At 33.5% G+C, this 20,128-nt stretch overlaps 3 protein-coding genes across 3 annotated transcripts; 1 reads left to right on the top strand and 2 right to left on the bottom strand.

The window, feature by feature from the left end:
• Positions 1-629: 629 nt before the first annotated feature.
• Positions 630-4,108, top strand: LOC124914613 (pentatricopeptide repeat-containing protein At1g18485). Its single transcript, XM_047455201.1, has 2 exons — positions 630-3,323; positions 3,859-4,108. The coding sequence occupies exon 1, from the start codon at positions 650-652 to the stop codon at positions 3,284-3,286; it is 2,637 nt and encodes an 878-aa protein (XP_047311157.1). The 5' UTR covers positions 630-649; the 3' UTR covers positions 3,287-3,323; positions 3,859-4,108.
• Positions 3,509-5,578, bottom strand: LOC124914614 (E3 ubiquitin ligase BIG BROTHER-related-like). Its single transcript, XM_047455202.1, has 2 exons — positions 4,178-5,578; positions 3,509-3,910 (listed from the first exon to the last, which is right to left on the bottom strand). The coding sequence occupies exon 1, from the start codon at positions 5,514-5,516 to the stop codon at positions 4,197-4,199; it is 1,320 nt and encodes a 439-aa protein (XP_047311158.1). The 5' UTR covers positions 5,517-5,578; the 3' UTR covers positions 3,509-3,910; positions 4,178-4,196.
• A 614-nt stretch (positions 5,579-6,192) lies between these two features.
• LOC124914694 (structural maintenance of chromosomes protein 4) lies at positions 6,193-17,965 on the bottom strand. Its single transcript, XM_047455290.1, has 28 exons — positions 17,657-17,965; positions 17,472-17,561; positions 17,085-17,186; positions 16,819-16,995; positions 16,605-16,735; positions 15,844-15,922; positions 15,608-15,765; positions 15,444-15,519; positions 15,142-15,270; positions 14,930-15,074; positions 13,907-14,037; positions 12,348-12,500; positions 12,061-12,250; positions 11,145-11,278; positions 10,629-10,787; positions 9,599-9,907; positions 9,319-9,495; positions 9,163-9,246; positions 8,873-9,082; positions 8,657-8,746; positions 8,448-8,569; positions 7,716-7,871; positions 7,509-7,616; positions 7,360-7,420; positions 6,899-7,033; positions 6,727-6,814; positions 6,579-6,651; positions 6,193-6,477 (listed from the first exon to the last, which is right to left on the bottom strand). Exons 1-28 carry the CDS (start codon positions 17,822-17,824, stop codon positions 6,360-6,362), a joined length of 3,753 nt encoding a protein of 1,250 aa, XP_047311246.1. The 5' UTR covers positions 17,825-17,965; the 3' UTR covers positions 6,193-6,359.
• Positions 17,966-20,128: the final 2,163 nt, after the last annotated feature.

Genomic DNA, 20,128 nt, shown 5'->3' with positions numbered 1-20,128 from the left:
ATGGAAAAAAAAAGACGAAGAGAACGACAATCTAAGATTTCTTTGCAAGTTGAAGAAGAGACAAAGAATACGTAGAGATGGGCCGGAAAAAAAAAGACAATTTGTTTTAAGAGGAGAATTATATATAAACAAAATTCATTTGGTTAGAAAACCTGATTTGAGATTGATTTTCTATTTTTATAAGAATTATGTCATTTTGGAGGAATTTTAAAAAAAACTATTTACTATATTTATTTGATTAATTTTCCGATAGAGAAATGATAAAAAAAGTAATTTAAAAGAGATAATATGAAAATGAATCACAAAAAAAAAATATATCTCTTTTCACACTCTTTCTTTCGACCAGTTAAACGAAATTAAATTAAATAATTAATGAGTACCTAAATATTGTGGGTTAAATACTTAAATGTGAATGGGTTCAACCTAAAACTATGAATTGAATTAATTGAGTACATAATGTCTTAAGTGAATTATAAATTATTTTGTTTATATAACTATAATTGAAAAGGAGTTAAATAACTTATGGATGTGTTTCTATAATTTAAACAATATATAAATAAACTCACTTTTAAATTGTTCTTCAGAAAAAAAATTATAATAATAAATAAAAAAAAGAACCGAGTACGACTGGTAAAGCTTCAATTGTGTCATGGCTCCGGCGGCATCCTCATCGGCACCGGCGATCTCATGCAATCTGTCCGGATTTTACCAAAGCAAATTCAATTATACTTCCAATGGAAAACCCTCTTCTAATTCCTCCTTCTCCTCAATTTCCATACCACACAAATCACGTTCTAATTGCTTGAAACAACGACGGTTTGAGAAAGGGACAACAAGCAAGCTCTGTCATTCGGGAAATCTAATTGAGACTTTGGATTTCCTTCAGGAAGAATTCAAGCAGAAACACACTTTTGATGCTTCTGTTTATGGATCCAGGAAGAGGGAAATAGGTTTTCTACTCAAGGCTTGTGTCCAGCAGAAAGACATTGTAGCTGGTCGTAAATTACACGAGATTGTAAAAGAATCAGATGAATTAAGGGACGACGCCATTCTTAATGCTGCAATTATCACCATGTATTCCACTTGTGGTTATTCTAGTGAGTCCTTTACCCTGTTCGACGAAATGCAGACGAAACGTTTATGTCATTGGAATGCAATGCTTAGCGCGTTCACGAGAAATCGCCTCTGGTTTGACGCGATCGCGTTGTTCATTGAATTGTTTACGTTGACAGATTATAAACCTGACAATTTCACACTTCCTTGTGTAATTAAAGCTTGTGGTGAAATATTAGGTTTGGGTATAGGGCAAGCTGTTCATGGAATATCTATCAAGATGGGTTTAGTTTCGGATACGTTTGTAGCAAATGCACTAATCACAATGTATAGGAGATTCAGACTTGTTGATGATGCAGTTAAGGTGTTTGAGTTTATGCCTGAGAGAAATTTGGTTTCCTTGAATTCATTTCTCTGTTTACTTTCTGATATTGGATCGATTGATGAGTGCTTTCATGTTCTTACAGTGATATTGATGGGTGAAGAACGTCTAATACCAGATGTCACGACAACGATCACGATATTATCGGTTTGTTCAGAGAAAAGAGAAGTGGAATTGGGGAAGATGGTTCATTCTTTGGCTGTAAAGCTGGGGCTGAGTGATGAACTGGTGGTGATTAATGCCCTGATAAACATGTATTCGAAATGCGAATCTTTATCTGAAGCTCAGATGCTTTTCGATAAGAACAGTAGTAACAGAAGTATAGTTTCTTGGAACTCCCTGATTGGCGGTTACGCCAACAATGGAGATTATTTAGGTTTCTGTTTTAGCCTTTTGAGAAGAATGGAGACAGAACTAGAACTAGAAGAAGTAGATGAGATAACCATATTGAATATATTGCCAGCTTGTCTGGAAAAGAAGGAATTATCTTGTGTAAAGGAGCTCCATGGCTATTCTATAAGAAACGGGCTTCTACAGAAGAACGAGTTTCTAGCGAATGCTTTTGTTTCCGCCTATGCCAGATGTGATTCCCTTAAGTCAGCCGAAAATACTTTTCATTATCAGATGGAAACTAAGACGGTTAACTCCTGGAATGCATTGATACATTGCTACGCTCAAAACGGAGAGCCATTGTTGGCTTTAAATACATTTCGGAAAATGAATTTGAATCATGATCAGTTCACCATAAGCAGTCTACTTTTCGCCCTTTCGAGTTGCAAATACCTACAACCCGGAAAGGAGATTCATGGGCATGTTCTAAGAAACTGGTTAAAACCGGATCCCTTTATAATGAATTCGTTGCTCTCATTTTATTTTCATTGTGGGAAAACATTATCTGCCCGAGCTGTATTCGATTCGATTGTGGAAAAAAGTTCAATTTCGTGGAACACAGTTGTTTCCGGTTATACACAGAATGGAAATCCAATTGAAGCCCTCGCCCTCTTTCGTGAAATGTTAAGTATCGGAGTTAAACCATCGGATGTTTCGATAAAAGCTCTACTCGGAGCTTGTTCAAAGCTGTCGTCTTTGAAATTAGGAAAGCAAATTCACTGTTTCGCGCTCAAAGCTTGGTTAGGGCTGACAGAAGGAACATTAGTCGTGCCTTCGTTATTAGACATGTATGCAAAGTCAGGTTCTATAGAGCTAGCCGAAACCATTTTCCACCAAACTAAATACAAAGATGTTGTATTATGCAATGTCTTGATTTCAGGATATGGAAACCATGGCCGAGGCAAAGAGGCGACGGAGATTTTCGAGGAAATGACAAAATGGGGGTTGAAGCCCGATGGTTTCACGTTCATGGGTGTTTTAATAGCGTGTAATCACGCGGGAATGGTTGAAGAGGGTTTGGAGTATTTCCGAAGGATGAAGACAGAACATCATCATGAGATAACGGCTAAACTTGAGCATTATGCGTGTGTTGTTGATATGTTGGGTCGGGCTGGTAGATTTGAGGATGCTACGATGATTGTGTCTGAAATGCCGATGGATCCTGATGTTGGGATGTGGAGTTCAATTGTTAGTTCGTGTAGGAAATACGGTGAGTTGGAATTAGGTAAAGTTGTTGCTGGAAAATTGTTGGAGTCGAGTATTTGTGAGGAAGAAGCAGGGAATTATGCACTTGTTTGTGATTTATTAGCTGAATGTGGAATGTGGGATGATGTTAGAAAGGTTAGGAGAAGAATGGATGAACTTGGAATACAAAAAGATAAAGGAGAAAGTTTGATTGAAATAGGAAGTCAATTGTGTAGTTTTGTGGTAGGGGATAACATGTCCCCGATAATCGAGTAGATCAAAATATTGTTCACACAAACCCCTTGTGTTTCCGGTATGTTTAGTAGCACTCTAAGCCACATGTTTTTGTATTATTTTTGTTGCCTATTTTGTTATAAAAAAACATAGAGATTGAGACTAATCTCTCTTAATATACAAGTTTTTCATGTTAATTGTATAGATGACACATAACAATAATTCAGACATCAATCTGCATGCAACTACTTAAACACTTCAATAAATTGATCAACTAAAAAAAACTAATATTCAGATTTCCTACACGAAACTCTGGGCTCTGTTTGGTTTGGCAAACCACCATAAATAGGAACTAATCCATGCCCATGCTGGCTTTATAAAAAAAAACATAAATTGAATTTCTGTATTTTTTCCCTCAGTCTACATTTTTTTGTCCTCCTCAAGGTAAAAGGAAACAAACAGTGAAAAACTAACCTTTCCAAACAAACAGCTACATAATTTGATAAGTATTTTCCCAATTTCCCACCAATTCCAAATATATATATATATAATTATATATATACATATACATATGCAAAACCTTCTACAGCTGACTTCATGGTTGTCAAATGCAGGCTTCTTTGAGGAACAAGGGAATGGACCAAACACAGCAGCAGTCATCCTCTCCTAAAGAAAAATTAAGACAATCATGTAAATTGAGATCAAAACCGATTCTCTACCATAGCAAATGTTTTAAACATCATTTAATTCTAAACACAAACAATAATAAACACGATATCATTTGATGTATAAACTGAACTAATTCCTAAAGAAACTGAAGAAAATCGGTCATTTCATGTATGTATATGTATGTGTTTGAGATTTGGTAATAAAATGTATCAACAATAATAAGAAATGAATGTGGAAAAGTTGGTTCAGGGGGCAAGAACTGACCTTGAATATTCTTCTTCTATCAATGAATGTTTCCAAGTCTTTGCATCTTTCTATGTTCGTAGTCAGGATCATCTGTGGGCAATTCGTGTCTGCAAACAGGGCAAGTATTCCTAATGTCTAACCATGGAATGATGCATTCACTGTGATACCTGTGGGAACAAGGCAACTGTTTTGCTTCCATACCAATGTTTATATCATCTTTACAAACAGCACAAGAAGCATTGTTATTGTCCACGTCTAGCTCAGTCAAGACCACAGATGGAAGATTTTCAACAACAGCTCTTGAAGCAGGAGGTTTACCCACCATTGAATTTTCATTTTCCACAAACTGCGAAAATAATATATCGTACTCATCATCTGTGTACACATAATCTCCTGTATGAGGAGGCTCGCTGTCGAGTTCAAGATCTATGTTAGACTCCAAATTCTGAACATTCAACAGAACTTCCCAGTCTAAATTTCTTAATGTCCCAACCCTCTCCACACCCGTTTCCAATAGGGATGGAGTTAGCCCGGCTATGGAGGTGTTGAAGACCTCATCTACATCAGCATAAGAAAGCACATTCATCGAATCTCTATCCTCCAGCCTCGCATCTACTTCCTCCCACTCAAAATCTACATTAGCATCTCTATGATCCTCTAATTGGAATGAATCCCAACAAAATCGAAGACTTGCATCATCATCAGCAGCAGCATTATTATCCAACCCATTATCGTTGTCTAGGTTTAGATCAATACCAACAATCTCGTTATCTTCTTCTTCTTCTTCAGAATCCGAATCGATCTCCACCATCCTCATACCATAAATTCCCCCGCCGTTACAATCGGGAGAAGATTCTGCATATTCAGACACACTACTCCTGTCGGATACGAAAACATCGTTGTTGGCACGATCAGCAGCCATAATAAACTCGCATCTATCATCAGCCAATAACCCTAATCCTAACCCAATTTCCAGTTCCAGATTAGAAAAATCCATGTCGGGTGTAAGACCAAGTTGGGGGATATCTTGATCCAGAATAGAAGCTAGAGAAAACTCAGGGTCTTCAACGCGCTGATGAAATAAGTCCATAACGAAATTTACCTGGTTTTCACGGTCGAAATAATCGAGGCGTAAACCGGAATAGTTGTCAGAAACATCACGATAGATAATCGGTAGTTGGGAGGCGAGAGAACAATCCAAACGAACGAATGCTGGATAGGAGGGGTAGACGTCGAAAGAATCGAGATCTGAAGACCAAAACGGAGCAGCAGAAGTGAGAGATACTGAAACGCCTTCTGGAGCATTGTATCCGTTACCTTCACCATCCTGAAGATGAACATAAGGAAGATCCGCCATCGATGACGCGCTAGGGTGGGTGGGTGGGTGCGAGTAATATGGAACACTTCCTTTCTTTGAATGATGTTGATGATGATATAAAGACGACAACAACAAATGGTACGGAAACTTCGGTCGTACATGCAAATCCAATTCTCTCTTTTCTTTTCTTTTCTTTTAAACAACCCTTCAACTATCATTATATTATTTTATTTATTTACACTTTAAATAAAATATAAACAAATGAATCATCAAATAATAATTGATATGCTCTTCATTATCTATAAGATAAAGACTTCGTTATTATTAGGAAATATATACTTTAACATCATTTTAAAAAATATTTTAAAATATACTTTGTTTACTTTTTAACCAATTTTGACCTACCAATTAATTCGCCGATTATGAGAATAATTGAGGTCAAGTCTTTTAAGATCGAAGTCGTGACTAACTCAAAAGGAAAGTGAAGATCGAAACCGTAACCAATTCAAGAGAAAGCTTTATTGATATTTATTTTAAACGGAATAAAAAGTTTATTTTTTAAAACACAAATTACTCAAATATTTTTATCCCTTATTTATAATCTTTAATTAATTAAAAAAGAATAAGATTTATATATAACAATAAACATACTTTAACACTATATATTTTAAATTTTATCATGAACCTTTTCCAAAATAATGCACCAACTTCAATCCTAAACGAGAATCAAACTTAAAATTTTGAGTGGATTATATTCTAAATAAATGTTCCATGTTCATGGGACATATGAACAAACTTTTAACATACATGGTCAATGGAATTTGCTCAGTTTTCCATTTTCTTACAAAAACAGACTGCAGATAAAAGATCATCAAACTGTAACTAAGAAACATTTTTCACAGAAAAACTCCCAGGATCGAATGTGATGCTCTTGGTGCAGTTATCGGTTTTATAAATTCCAACTAGTCGATCAGCTAACTCAAACATGTTGTTCCTAAGGCTGCATACACAAATGGAACAAAATATGTTATTTTTTTCTCTTTTATACGAAATTTGGCGATAGTTTGGAAAAACATGTTCTTGCGTCGGGGGGAGTCATACCTGATAACAATGAATTGTGCATCTTTTGTACGGTCTTTGATGTAATGGCCAACGATAGAAACATTCTTGAAGTCTGTCAAACCAAATATAATGATTAAGAAAACCATAAATATCATTAATAAAGAGATAATTAGCCGTTAAGACATACCCAGAGCTGCGTCGATTTCATCCATAACATAAAGTGGGGTGGGTTTATAATGATGAAGCGCAAATACAAGAGCTAATGAGCTGAGAGTCTGAATGCAACATTAAAATTAAAACAAAAAAAAGGTTATAACTGTTTGAAAATAACAGCAAAAACTTGTTGTTCAATATTTTACCTTCTCGCCACCCGAGAGGTTAGCAATATTCTTCCAACTCTTCTTGGGTGGTCGAACACTAAAAACAACACCTTCCGAGAAAGGATCCAGTGAGTCTACTAGCTCAAGTTCTGCATCACCTCCAAGTGTGATCATCTGTTGCAAGGTAATGGAACAAATGCATTACTTTTAGATTTTGTCCAACAGTAAGGAAATTTATTTATTTTTTCTAAAACTATTGTAATTTGGGTTGAAAACTACTCATAAGAGTCCAAGGCCTTGTTTGATGAAGATCCAAATAACCCCTTATTAACAAAAATACTAAAATTTGCTTTATTATTTATCATTTTTAAATGTTAAATACAAATGATATTTAATCCACTATTTCATTAAATGAGGTTTTTTTCCCAAAAAAATCAGATTATTTCAAAAGAAGAAAACAAATATACATCAGACAAGCTCCAAATAAAAAAGAAACATACCTGATACATCTCCTTCAATTTCAAGGATATTCTGTTGAACCCCTCCATGAATTCATCTAACCTGTGAATGTCAATGAAGAAGAGTCCAATCTTAATGAAATGCTATCAATTTGATATGCTGCAACAGAAGAAACACAAGTCAAAATCACCTTTTCTTTCTCCATTCATCATATTGCTTCTTCGTATCATCACGCTCTTGAGTTATGGAGTTAAGATTTTCTACACGTTCATTATATGCAGATACTTTACCCCGATATCTATCACAACAGAAAGAGAAAAAAGAAATTATATATATTCCATCAACACTACAAACATTAGTGGTTGGCTTAATTTTGAAATTGAGTGAGTCTGCTTACTCAGCAATGGAATCAAGATTCGGATTCATCTCCTTCAGTTGTGCTTCAATTAGTGCAACAGTTTCAAGGGCCCTTCTCAAGTCACAAGCTTCAGAAAGAGCATTATCCGATAGTGTTGCTTTTAGCTTTTCTGGATCAACTAGATCTTTCTTTATCCTTCATCCCAAGTATAATGATGATAGCAAATGCAATAATTAGTATGTATTGAAACATGAAAAAAAATTATTTGTTCTCTGGCAATTCTATTTGGTTAGAATTAATGAAAATAAAAGAAAGTGAAAGAAAATACAATCTTATAGGCCTTTAACTAGATAGGAAATTCTATGAAAGGTAGTATAAAATAGGAGGTTGTTTGATAATTGTTTTTTTCAAGTAATCTGATTTTTATGATGCAAAAGTGGATTGTTTTGGGTAAAATGTCTAAAATATTCCTTTGTATATAATATTTTAAATTGTTATAAAAATAAGGGGTATTTATTATATTAGTCAATGACTTGATTTCATCCCAATATCTCTTTTATGATTGATTAAAAAGAAAGTGAGAACCTGAGCCAAAAAACAAATATAAGTGAGAAGATTGGTAATATAGTAATGATACTTCTCAATCAGAGATTTTTATTTTCTGATATTGATAAGATGATAATATAAAATCTCGTTTTCAATTACCTTCTCACTTTATTAGTCAGAGAAACAATATATTTCATCAATTACCAAAAAAAAAAGATGACTTACTGTTCCATATTCTTTGTAAAGGCAACATGCAGATCCTCAAGCTTTTTTTTGTATCCTTTCTCCCTAATTTCCAATTCCTTGTAAGATTTCTTCATATCTTGCAACTTGTACTCATCATCAACCTACGTGCCATCAATAATGGCATAGATGAAAGATCTTCAAATATGTATGGAAATAAATAAGAATAGCAGAGGATGAGATATGATTACCTGAGAAGAACGCAATCTGTCCACAATTGCCTTCTCTTTCTCATAATTTGTTTTTGTTTTATCAAGCACATCTTTATGTTGTTCTATCATCTACAAAAAGAAAAAAGAAAAAAAAAAGGAACAAAAGTAACCTTCAGAAGAAAATATACTAAAACAATTAAATGAGTTTTGCTTCAAGAGGCTTAATTTCATGGATAGATGACAAAAGTACAGCACCTCCTGTATATTCTTGTAATTTTCTTGAACAGCAAAAGCTTTCTGTTCAATGTCTTTAAAGGTGGCGAGTAATGTCTCCTTCAATGTGGTGAGTCGTTCTTTCTCTTTCTCCGAGTCATCAATTGCCTTCGTTAACTTCTTTACCATTTTTTGACCTGCCTCTATCTGAACTTTGTGACGGTTAATATCCGTACTGCTTTTATCAATGTCCTGACAGAAATAGGCCATTAATAATATTACATAGCAATTGTGAGTAAAAGAAAATATCAAATCATTAGGGATGCACTAACAGATTGGATCTTCTCTACTTTTTCCTTCTGAGTTTTCAATCTTTTACCACCCGCATTCTCAATTTTGTTCTGGAGTTCCATCACCTGAAGAGAGCATTAAGGAGGAAAACAATATGTCAATTTCATTGCCTATGATAACCATATATATAATTCTACCTTTTCTTTTAGCTGCTTAGACCCAGTGGTGAGCCTTTCAATTTCTTTCTCTTCGGCCGATATAGCTTTCTTTAGCTCCTTCAGCTTATCAAGTTCATCTTTCCTTGGTTCTGATGCAGATTTCAAAGTACCAAGTTGTTGCTCAAGATAATGGTACTGTGAGTTTAAACTTTCAATCTGTTTCAAAATAATAATAAATAAATAAATAAATAAGAGGAAATTGTATAAATAACTTGATCATGTCCCAGATGTCTCATAAATACAAACACTAAGATCTTACCTCCGTCTGGGCTTTTGCTAGTTGCATTTCTAAATTTGAAACTGCTTTTTCTGATGCCTGATAACGCCTCACAGCATCAACTACGTTTTGTCTTAGATTGCTCAATTTTTCAACCAGGGAAGAAAGGTCAGCTTGAGCACTTGATACAGACTCTCCAGAAACACTAGTGGCTCGAATTGAAGTCCCCATCTTACCACCACGTGGCTTACCTCCTCCTCCACTCATAGTACCAGATTTTTCAAATAGAGCACCCTCAAGGGTCACAACACGTCGAAGTTCATTCCTTGGGCCATAAGCAATTCTTGTTGCCTGGAAATTTTGAAAACAATAAGGTCTTCTAGAATGTATTTCATAAACTAGAGGATCCAGCACTCTGTCAGAAAATTGTCCATAGCTTGCTGGCCCTAGAGCACATTGTTGCTTCTGTATGGTTCAAAGTTTGTAATTGAACATAAAATTCTCTACGGACGATGCAAACTTTGCATTTAACTTAGTTTTAAAAAAAAAAACTTTTGAAAATGTACATATATTTCTTCTTCCATTTGGAAGAAAATAGTGAAGTATTATATTGATATTTCCCAAGTAAAATAAAGTCAAATCTCATTGCTTTGGTATATAGATTATTTCAGTTATTATTTGACTTTCTTATAGCTAGAGATATCTTTGATTGAACCATTCTTCATAAATAACTAAATGCATTTGGAATTCAAAGTACTACATTTAATGGCCAATATATCACTTCATCATTAATCCAATTATACAGAACTTCAGTTCTTTACATGTCCAAAACCTGAAGTGAGACTAGAATGGATATTAGTAACTGAATATAACTAGTTCATCTTCATCCAACTAAATGCACTAAAAGATTCAGGAATGATCAATAGGATCCGTTGTCAATATTTTGGAAATGATTTCAATACCATTCTAAAAGTCAACAAAAACCAGTATAGTTTCACAAGTGAAAGCTTTCATATTATTCGTTGTTAAATTATCAGTGTAAAATTTATTCAAAAGGGTGAGCAAGATATACCTGATCAATATCTTTAGCCACGAAAGTGTTACGCAGGGAAGCATAGAAAGCAAGTTTAATTCTCTCATCTTTAACATTGACCAAATCAAAGAGACGTGGAACTCCCTCCGGTGCGGTTACTTTTTTCTCCATTTCATATATATGATCAACTTGTTTCTCCTGTAAGAGAATATTCTAAATAAATAACAATGTCAAAAAGACTTGTGCAGCTATGGTGCCGGAGCTTTAGATGCATGTATGCTCACTATTTGCAAATGGTCACCCAAATCTGGGGTTGAATTTAATAAGTGATTGCTCTGTGTGAAGTTAACACATGAGAGTTTGATTCAGAAATAGAGAAACAAAATGACACCATTATGCACCCTATTTAAAGACTTGAACATATGTCTAAAACCTGCCAACCCAGGCAAACAAGCAAGCTAAAGACATATATGGATAAGCACCAGTTTCAATTTAAAGTTTTTTTTCCCACTGGAGAGGAGAAAGTAAAACAACAAACCTGCATCGGTTACTTACCAAAATCATAAAAGTGGCAATACCAAGATTATTTTTCCTCAACAACTGTACACATTCTTGGGCTGCCTCCGTAGTTTCGACAACAATGTAATCAAGTCCAGGGCATGCCGTTGAAATTGCAACGTCGTATTTTGCTGTAAGTAGTAATGCAATCAAATAAGAAATTGATTACGAGCTACACATGAAATATGACTATTCAGAGAAAAATAATATGACTAGATTAGTGCATCATATTGAACTATTAGCATTCCATTAGTTTTTTTGAAAAATGTTAACTTTTTATTAGAACAAGAAGGAACGCAAGAAGCGTTCAAGCATTACATGAAGGGAGGCGGGGAAGTGGAAAAACCCAAAAACAGGGAACAAGAACATACAGATGTTAGATGAAAATAAGATCAAAAAAATGAAATTTAGATTCCATTAGTTAACCAATGAATTGCGACTTCAAACACCAATAGCAGAATATTCATCAAATCAAGTTCTCGTAACCAATGAAATTCCATATTTATGGAATAACAAGTCATCTAGTAGTTTAATATTCCCCATCGAATCCAAGTTGGTAATATTATGTCATCTAATAATCTACAATTCTCCTTTAAGTCTAAGGTGATTACATTTCCAACAACTTAGATTCGCAACAGTGATATCACCACAGGTCACGCAACTCTTGAATTGCAGCAGCAAATTCGGCTGGCAGATGGCCATTATAATAAATACTAACAGTGCCGTCTGCTACAAAATAATATGCTAACAGAAATTAAACTTTGTTCATTATATAACTTTTACCATTTCCGTGACTTTAATTTTCTTAAGTGGGATAAAATGTTATATTTTAGTTTTATATATAGATTGAGGATTTTTATCTGTCACGGAGGAATCAAAGCTAAAATTTCTGGATGCGTGAAAAAGTTCTTACAATCAATAGCACCAAGGTCACCCATTCGACCATGGATTCCCTCAATTTGGGACGTCTCCTTGGCATGTAAAATTGCTTTCAGCACAGAACTCTGACTTTTCTCAGATTCCATAACAGATAGAAGCTCAGTAACTTTCTGCCTTGCAGCCTGTTCAAGAGGAATTAGTTTCTCTTGTTCATTGAGATAAGTCTGCAATAGAAAAACAGGTTCTTGATAAGCTTTACAGGTGCAAAAAAAAGTAAGACGTCTTCCATCACAATATATGTATTGATATCTGATCACATACTTGTTCTTTCTTACGGGCTTCTACTATTGCATGCTTATTTTCCTCCAAAGCTTTCCGAATGCGGGTGTCTTCAGCAGTCTTTGTTTCTATCTCCCTTTCTATCTCAGCCAATTGCTTTTGAGCATCCACAAAGGTTTTATGGCCAGCTTCATGCTGAAATAAGCAACAGACATATCTAAGAAAAATGTGTGATCTTGTAATAATACTCAAGCAACATCAAACAGAACAAGTATAGCACATGGGAAAAATATAAAGCGATTCTGATAGAGAAGCCAATTAAAATCTTTAGCAATTAGACGGTGTTCAAATACTAGAATGTTAGGCAACCTACTAGGATGTGTCACCAACATGGAAGGCAGACAACTAGATTTTACCAATATCTAAATGGAAATCAGGAGCGAGGAACACATGTCAAAGATCGTAGTAGTGAACCAGAGATTGAAAATCTAATGCAAATTCACATCCATGCAGAACATAAGCGAACTCTTAACTTGTTCCAGTTTTGCACTTTCATAGGACATTTATACCATTGTATCACTAAATCTTTTGAACTGCAATCCTGGCCACAAAGGAGTTGTCTTTCCTCGTTCACAAAAGAAAAAGAGCCATATGAGAATTATGCTAATCAAACTTCATGTGGCCATTTTAACCATTTGATTGCAAGAGCATTAACATCCTCAATTAGGTCCTTCACATATGTCAGGATGTTAAGATTCTTGCAATTAGGTCCTTGCCATTTTAACACCTCAGGAAAGCTGTTTGAGAAAAGCATAAACTTCATGGAGGTTAATCCATTTACCTTTTCGGCTTTCCATAAACATATTTTCCCTCACAGGTTCAACCATAAGCCATTACGTTTATGGTATTATAAATTCCAGTGTACATTATCACCACTAGCATGAGAATAATTTTATGACTCAATCTACCCTCAACAGAAATACTGCAGCTAGCTATTATAAGCTATACCATAACTCTAAATCATTCTCACTACATTACTAGACAAAAAAGGAGTTGTCTTTCCTTGTTCGCAAATAATAAAGCACCATGTGAGGATTAGCCAAATCACATTCCATATGGCCGTATTAATGGTTGGGTAGAAGAAAAATGAGGATTATTTGGATGGTAGGGTAGCTTTTCACACTTCAAGTTCTCTATCACCATCCTTGTACAGGCCTTGTGTCAGAGGCCTTATATTTTCCTTATTTCTTTTTTTCCCCTTTCTTCCTCTTTGAATTGGAAGATTGTACTATTGTAATCACAGTCTCTGCAACTCTATCTTAATACAAGCTTTAACTTATTAAAAAACTTTCTCATAGGATAATTATCCAAAACACAGCCCATATAGCCATTTTAATGACTTGGTAGTGAGCATTAACATTCTAAATTAAGTCCTTAACAAATGACATGATGTAAAATATTTCTTAAGGCAATATCTGATATTCATAAAAAAAATTACTATCATAACAGCATATATTACCAAGTCTGTGTTGTTCGGAATTAATAGAAGAAGACTGTCTAATCATGTCAACAAACATCCCCCAAATACAACCCTCACTCACCTTCTCCATCAAGAGTTTGATTTCTGTACATGTGACTTCTAGTTTCCCCTTGTGATCAATTAATTGTTTCTCCCAAGGTTGCAGTTCAGTACGAACTTTAGCAAGCTCCTTGTGCAAAATCTCAGTTTCAGCTGTTACTCAAAACAATACAAAATAAAACAATAACATACGGAAGTGTATAAAAGATAACATGATCAATACAGAAAGTCAGCATCTTGATTTCTTCTTATATGTTTTTGTGCTTTTTATGTTAAAGCAATAATCATAAGCATAAAGTGTAGTAGGCTGCAGTGCAGACTTTCGCAAGCTCTGCATGCAAAATGTCAGTTTCAGCTGTTGCTCAAACCAACAAAAGAAAACACAAACATATGGAAGTGAATAAAAGATGGCATTATCTGAAAGTCGACTACTTGATTCCTCCATCTATGATTTTGTTTTTTTATGTTAAAAGAACATTCCATATGCATAGTAGATGGCTTGAGCAAGTACGTGAAATCACATACAAAATGAGACTAGATTAGTCATCATATGGGTAGAATAAATAATAAAAAATAATAAAATAAACCTATCCAAAATCTAGCATTAGCTAAAATAAATGATAACACACTGTCCAACTCCTTCAGCCACCTAAATCATCTACAGAGCATATACTTGTCCTTACTCGTGTGATATCAAATCCCTAGTAATTACTTAGTTCTCACAGAAAATCAACTTAATCCCCTCAAATCATTTATTTTAATCCACACAGGCATAATGCATGTATTTAAGTACCATTGGAATGTCAAATAATAAGTCACTTTGCTATTTTTCTTCCCAGTCATCATTTCATTGATTTCATATCATTTTCAAGTTCTCTCTATGAGAGCATCAAGAAAAGCTATTTGAAATTAACCCTTGCCGAAAATGGATATCAAACTTTCAGCAAACACAAATCAAAATTGCATCAAAATGGGTTGCAGAAAAAACTAAACCCAAAGTAGAAGGCATATTATGCACAGGCTTGATATAAACAAAATACGCTACCTTTTGAGTTCTCTTTAATTTGCTCGTAGACTTTCTCTTCTTCAAGTAGACTGATTTGCAATTTAGGAATGCAATCCTCCAGTTGTGGGATCAAAGTTGCAGCATTCTCAGATTCCTTTGTAATATCATTGATCTTTGATGAGTCCTGCAATATGTTCCTCAAGTAAGAGGCATGAAATTCCAGTTCAGATGAATGGATTTTGTTCATGTACCTTCTCAGCTTTCTCATCAAGTTTCTTTATCTTCTGTTTCATGTGCTTAAGATCTTCTCTGAATTTGACATCCTGCCTTTCAAACTCTTTAAATTCTTCCTTACAAACTCTTAGATTACCTTCAAGCTCCTAAATTCTCAGAACAAAATATATAAGTAATTGATCATCATAGGATATGCACAAAAAAGGTATGATCAGAGGCATGACAAAATGCAGAGATTTATTGGCCATCACAAGGAAAGGAATGTAAATAGTCTCCGGTCTGCATTTGTTTACAAAACTATTAAGCACTGCAACCAGACCTCTTGTCTCTTCATTTGCTTCTGGTGCAAGGTTTCTTGTTCCTTCAGTGTTTTATTACTCTGTCCAATCTTCTCCCTGCATAATGATGCCATGCCTTAAACTTTAGATTACTAAGTATAAATAGAAAGAACATTTGTAGGATATCATAAAACCAGCTGCATACTTTTCTATTTTCAGATTTTCCTCCAGTTGGGATATAGTTGTTTGCATTTCAACAATCTTAGAGCTAGCATTCTCAGAAGCCATTCCTGTTGCCTTCTGTTGCCATTTCAGCAATGACAACTCCTTTAACATGTACCCTTCAGCTTCATTCTTGGCATCCTAAATATAACAGGTCACTTCAAAAAATTATTTGAAGTTCATCTAGGATAGTTGAACAGTTACAGAAACTATAAGTACCTCTAAGCTATCTCTTTCTTTCTCTGATAACTTCACCATTTGCACCACACCAGACCTCTTTTCATTGAGTTCTTCAAGTCTATTAGCAGAAAGACATGGAAAACTATTCATTTGGATGCAAATTAATGATTTCCATGCAAAGCTAGCATTATGGCTGCCTAAACTAATGAAACATGAGACAATATACTTGAGATGAAAGATAATAAACATAGAAGCTGTTAGTGAGGGAAATGTGATCATGGCATGTAAGAGTATTTGATTCGAAGTGCACAATAGTATATTAGGATTGATAGATGAGATGAGTTCCAGGGACTGATGATGACTGGGTGTAGTTATTTACATGAGCATTTCTTTTTTCAACACAAATCGTGCATTTAATCATGATATCTTCACTGAAAATGATGTTATAAATTGAGTTGACAACAAAAGATTTTTCATTATCCCTTAATCAAGTCTCCCTTGCAATACAAAATTGTCACATAAATCAATACTATAGCATAATGAATAAGACATGGTTGCAGAGATAACTTAAGATTTTTAAAAACCTTATATTCATGCACTTAACTCTTGATATTTATTCAGTAGTCAATTTAGAAAAAGCATGACGAACCAAGGAAACAAAAATTACATCATTTATGTCTAGATGAGACATGATTACATTTCAGGACCTATCACACTTTCCAATGAATTTGTCACACTGGTGGTAAATGAAGGAAGACTGAAGTTAATGTAAGATACTTATAAAAAGTTTAAAAACTCACTGCTTGCTGGACTCATCGATCTTCTCTACATATTTATTTGTTCCAATTATGTCCTCAAGATATTCAAGAAAACCTTCGTCGTGGGGTCCCTGTGCCTTTGGCTTCATTAGAGATATCTGTTCAACTTCCCCCTAGCAGAAGACATGGTATGCATGTAAAAGATAATAGAAAAAAAAAATACCCTCCAACATTTGCTCAAATAACTATTTAAAACCTGTAGAATCAGAAATCGGTTATTGTCCAAGTCCACCCCTTTGCCTTTCAATTTCTTTGTAACCTCCGTAAAGTTACTCCCACGGTCATTAATGTAATATTTTGAGGTGTTGTCACGGAGAGCAACCCGAGTTATCATAAAGTCACTTCCCGGAACAACTTGATATGTACCATCATCCTAGAAAAGTGAAAATAAGTTATAAAAACCACATCAATCAACTTAAACTTGAAAATCAAATCTTAACCAAGAGACAAAGTAAAACCTACCAAATCAACAATCTCCTGAAACTGAACTGACACACCAGCACTTTCGAGATTCTGATGGTTAGTGGAGTTGTGAATTAGTTCTGAAACTTTGTTCAAACGCATCTGCACATAATAGAAAGACTCAACAACAATTAAGCATATGTATGGAATTGAGGAAGGCAAACTGATCTCTCGTCACTCTCGTATCTTCCCTCCCCTTCAATTACATTCACACTCTTCATCTAGGATCTAATAAGAACACAAGCTGAGTATGCCAGGGGTTTCATAGAAAGCATCTGATTGGTTTTCTGACCTTAATTGAGCTAAGATTATCTTAAGACCTAATATCAACCAGATCAAAAGGTCAATTATAAGTAAAAGATAACTTGGAGGAACTGAAACTCTTACCTGTTTCGCTCGCTTACCAAATACGAAGAGCATAGCATCAATCACGTTGCTCTTCCCACTTCCGTTCGGACCAACCACAGAAGAAAAACTCTATCCAGCCAAATGAAAGTAAGTGATCATATTCAGATAATATAACCGACGCAAGTAAAAAATCCTAACTAGACCTAGAGAGAGAGAGAAGCAACCTTGTGAAAAGGACCGACTCGTTGTTCACCGGCGTAGGATTTGAAGTTCCTCATAATAATTTCTTCAATCACTAACCTAGGTGTTCTTGATTTCCCTCGACTTGCTTCCGAATCGGTAGTCATACACTCCGATTCGGTAGGGCTTGCTTCCTCCATCGGAGTCGCCATTTCTGATACAACTAGCTGTAGATACACTCAAAACAATCTACAGTTAGTTGATTTAACTTCCTTCAAACCCGTTCCCACGAACCACAGTTGACAGTCTCTATCTATCAGATAGTTCAATCTTGTGAATCTACTCTTTCTCTCTCCTCATTTCCTGAAATCAGGAAAAAGATTGGCGGGAAAATTTACATGAAAATTTGAACAAATAATACAAATGAGCCCTTGGTTGTTTTCTGAAATTGATATGTGACCATTCTATTTATAATGATTTATTCCTTGACACCAAGTATTTCAGAAGGTTCGATTCCAAAAAAAAAAAAATGCCTCCTAAATTAAATTGGGTGATTATAAAGTGAATAAACACTAATTTTTAAAATATATACATATATAGTTTTAAAATAATTATATATTAAAAATTGTGCACTCTATAATTAAAAAAAAAAAAAATTGCAAGGACTGATTATTTTTTTATTTTTTTTATTATAGAATAATAAATCGGGAAAAATTACATATATTATAAGTATATCAAAAATATTATACTATAGTTTATCGAAAATATTGATTTTTAAGGTATACCGAAAAAAATATAATATATATTACCAATACCAAAATTAATGTTACGGAGATTTTAAAAATTTTGGTATATCAAAATATACCGAAATAGCATTTATAAATTAAAATATAATATATATATATATATATAATACTTATAAAAAAATAATTAAATAGATTTGATATTAATTTAATTATAAAAATGTATTTTTTTGAATAATATTAAAATATAATTATACTAAAATATTATTTAGTATATGTCCTCTATCTTACCGATGAGATTGATTTTTTTTTTTAATTTAATATGTTTTTTAGGTATAAATGTATAATACCGATATCGTACCAAAATTAAGGTATACCGAAATCAATGTAATGTAAATGTATGAATTTTTTGTACACTAAAATTAAGGTATACCGAACTCAATATATACCAAAATAAATATAAGGTAAACATATTAATTTTTTATATGCCAAAATTTTCGATAAAGTTTAAATATGAATAAAGAATTATGGTATATACTACCAACTTACCATAGAGAATAGTAGGGATAATAAGTATTATCCCTATAAAAGAAGAATTTTTGTAGTTGTTTTAAGTATTATTATGGTTTATTTATTTCTTTTTCAAATTTAAATCATTAATGGCACATTTTTTATATAAAATCATAAAAAAAAAAATATAATTCTTTACTTAGAACCACAATAAAATTAACAAGTAAATCAAAGAAAACAAGTACATCAAAAAAATTAAGTTAAAATGTATTATTAATTAAGGATTTCCATCCATTATTTTCTATTTGAATTTTATGGTCAGTGTGTATTTTTTCCGGATTAAGGTTTTTAATCTATCGTTGACGAAGACGAAAATTATATTTGTCTCCATCCACGCCTAATTCTGCCACGAATTTTAATAAAAAATAGTTAAATAACATTATTAATATATATATATATATATATATTATTTATATTTTATAAAAGTTTTGAGTTTAATTTTTTTATAATAATATAAATTTGCAATATATATATATATATATAATATTTAAAAAAATATTTATATAATTTTATAAAAAAAATAATAATTGTTTTTTAGAGACTATGGTATAACGGTGACAAGGGGATTCTCTAAAACTGAATGGGACGAAAATAATAATAAAAAAATTTCGAAATAAAATTGAATTTGGATGATAAACACATTTTCCTCTCCTAATCTCGTTGTTTTCTTTCATTTTCCCGTACTCTCACTTTCTATTTTTATTTTTGAGTTAATATTTAAAATATAATTAATATATTTGTAGAGTAATAACATAGTATCAAATTTATGTCAGGTATAACCTGATAGTCATGCTCATGATTTCGTTAGACTATCCATAGCAGAGTATCGAATTTTTTTATTTAATACATTGCCACATCAGCTTAACACCTATTTTAACACCCACTTTTTAGCATATCCTACAATAGAGTGTTTTCAAGGTATCAAAATTACTTTTTCACTTTCTCTCACTTCCACATCATTTATACATAATTTCATTTTTTTAACTTGGTAATTCATCATGTTTTGGTTCGAAGGTTGTATATTTGGGTTTTGAGTTTGATTTGGGAAGTAATTTAGAAAGAAGTTATAGTTTTGTGAATGATCCATAAAAGAGTTTGAATATTTCAAAAGAAATGTGATACAAACAAGGATGATAATATGGTGGAAAATTTTAGAAATTTTTTGGTGTCCAAATAACACAAACCAAGTCTCTATTTATAGAT

The sequence above is a fragment of the Impatiens glandulifera genome, chromosome 9 (genome assembly GCF_907164915.1).
Source record: "Impatiens glandulifera chromosome 9, dImpGla2.1, whole genome shotgun sequence".
Taxonomy (NCBI): domain Eukaryota; kingdom Viridiplantae; phylum Streptophyta; class Magnoliopsida; order Ericales; family Balsaminaceae; genus Impatiens; species Impatiens glandulifera.
The sequence above is the reverse complement of the archived record's forward strand: the minus strand, read 5'-3'. Positions and strand labels throughout refer to the sequence as shown.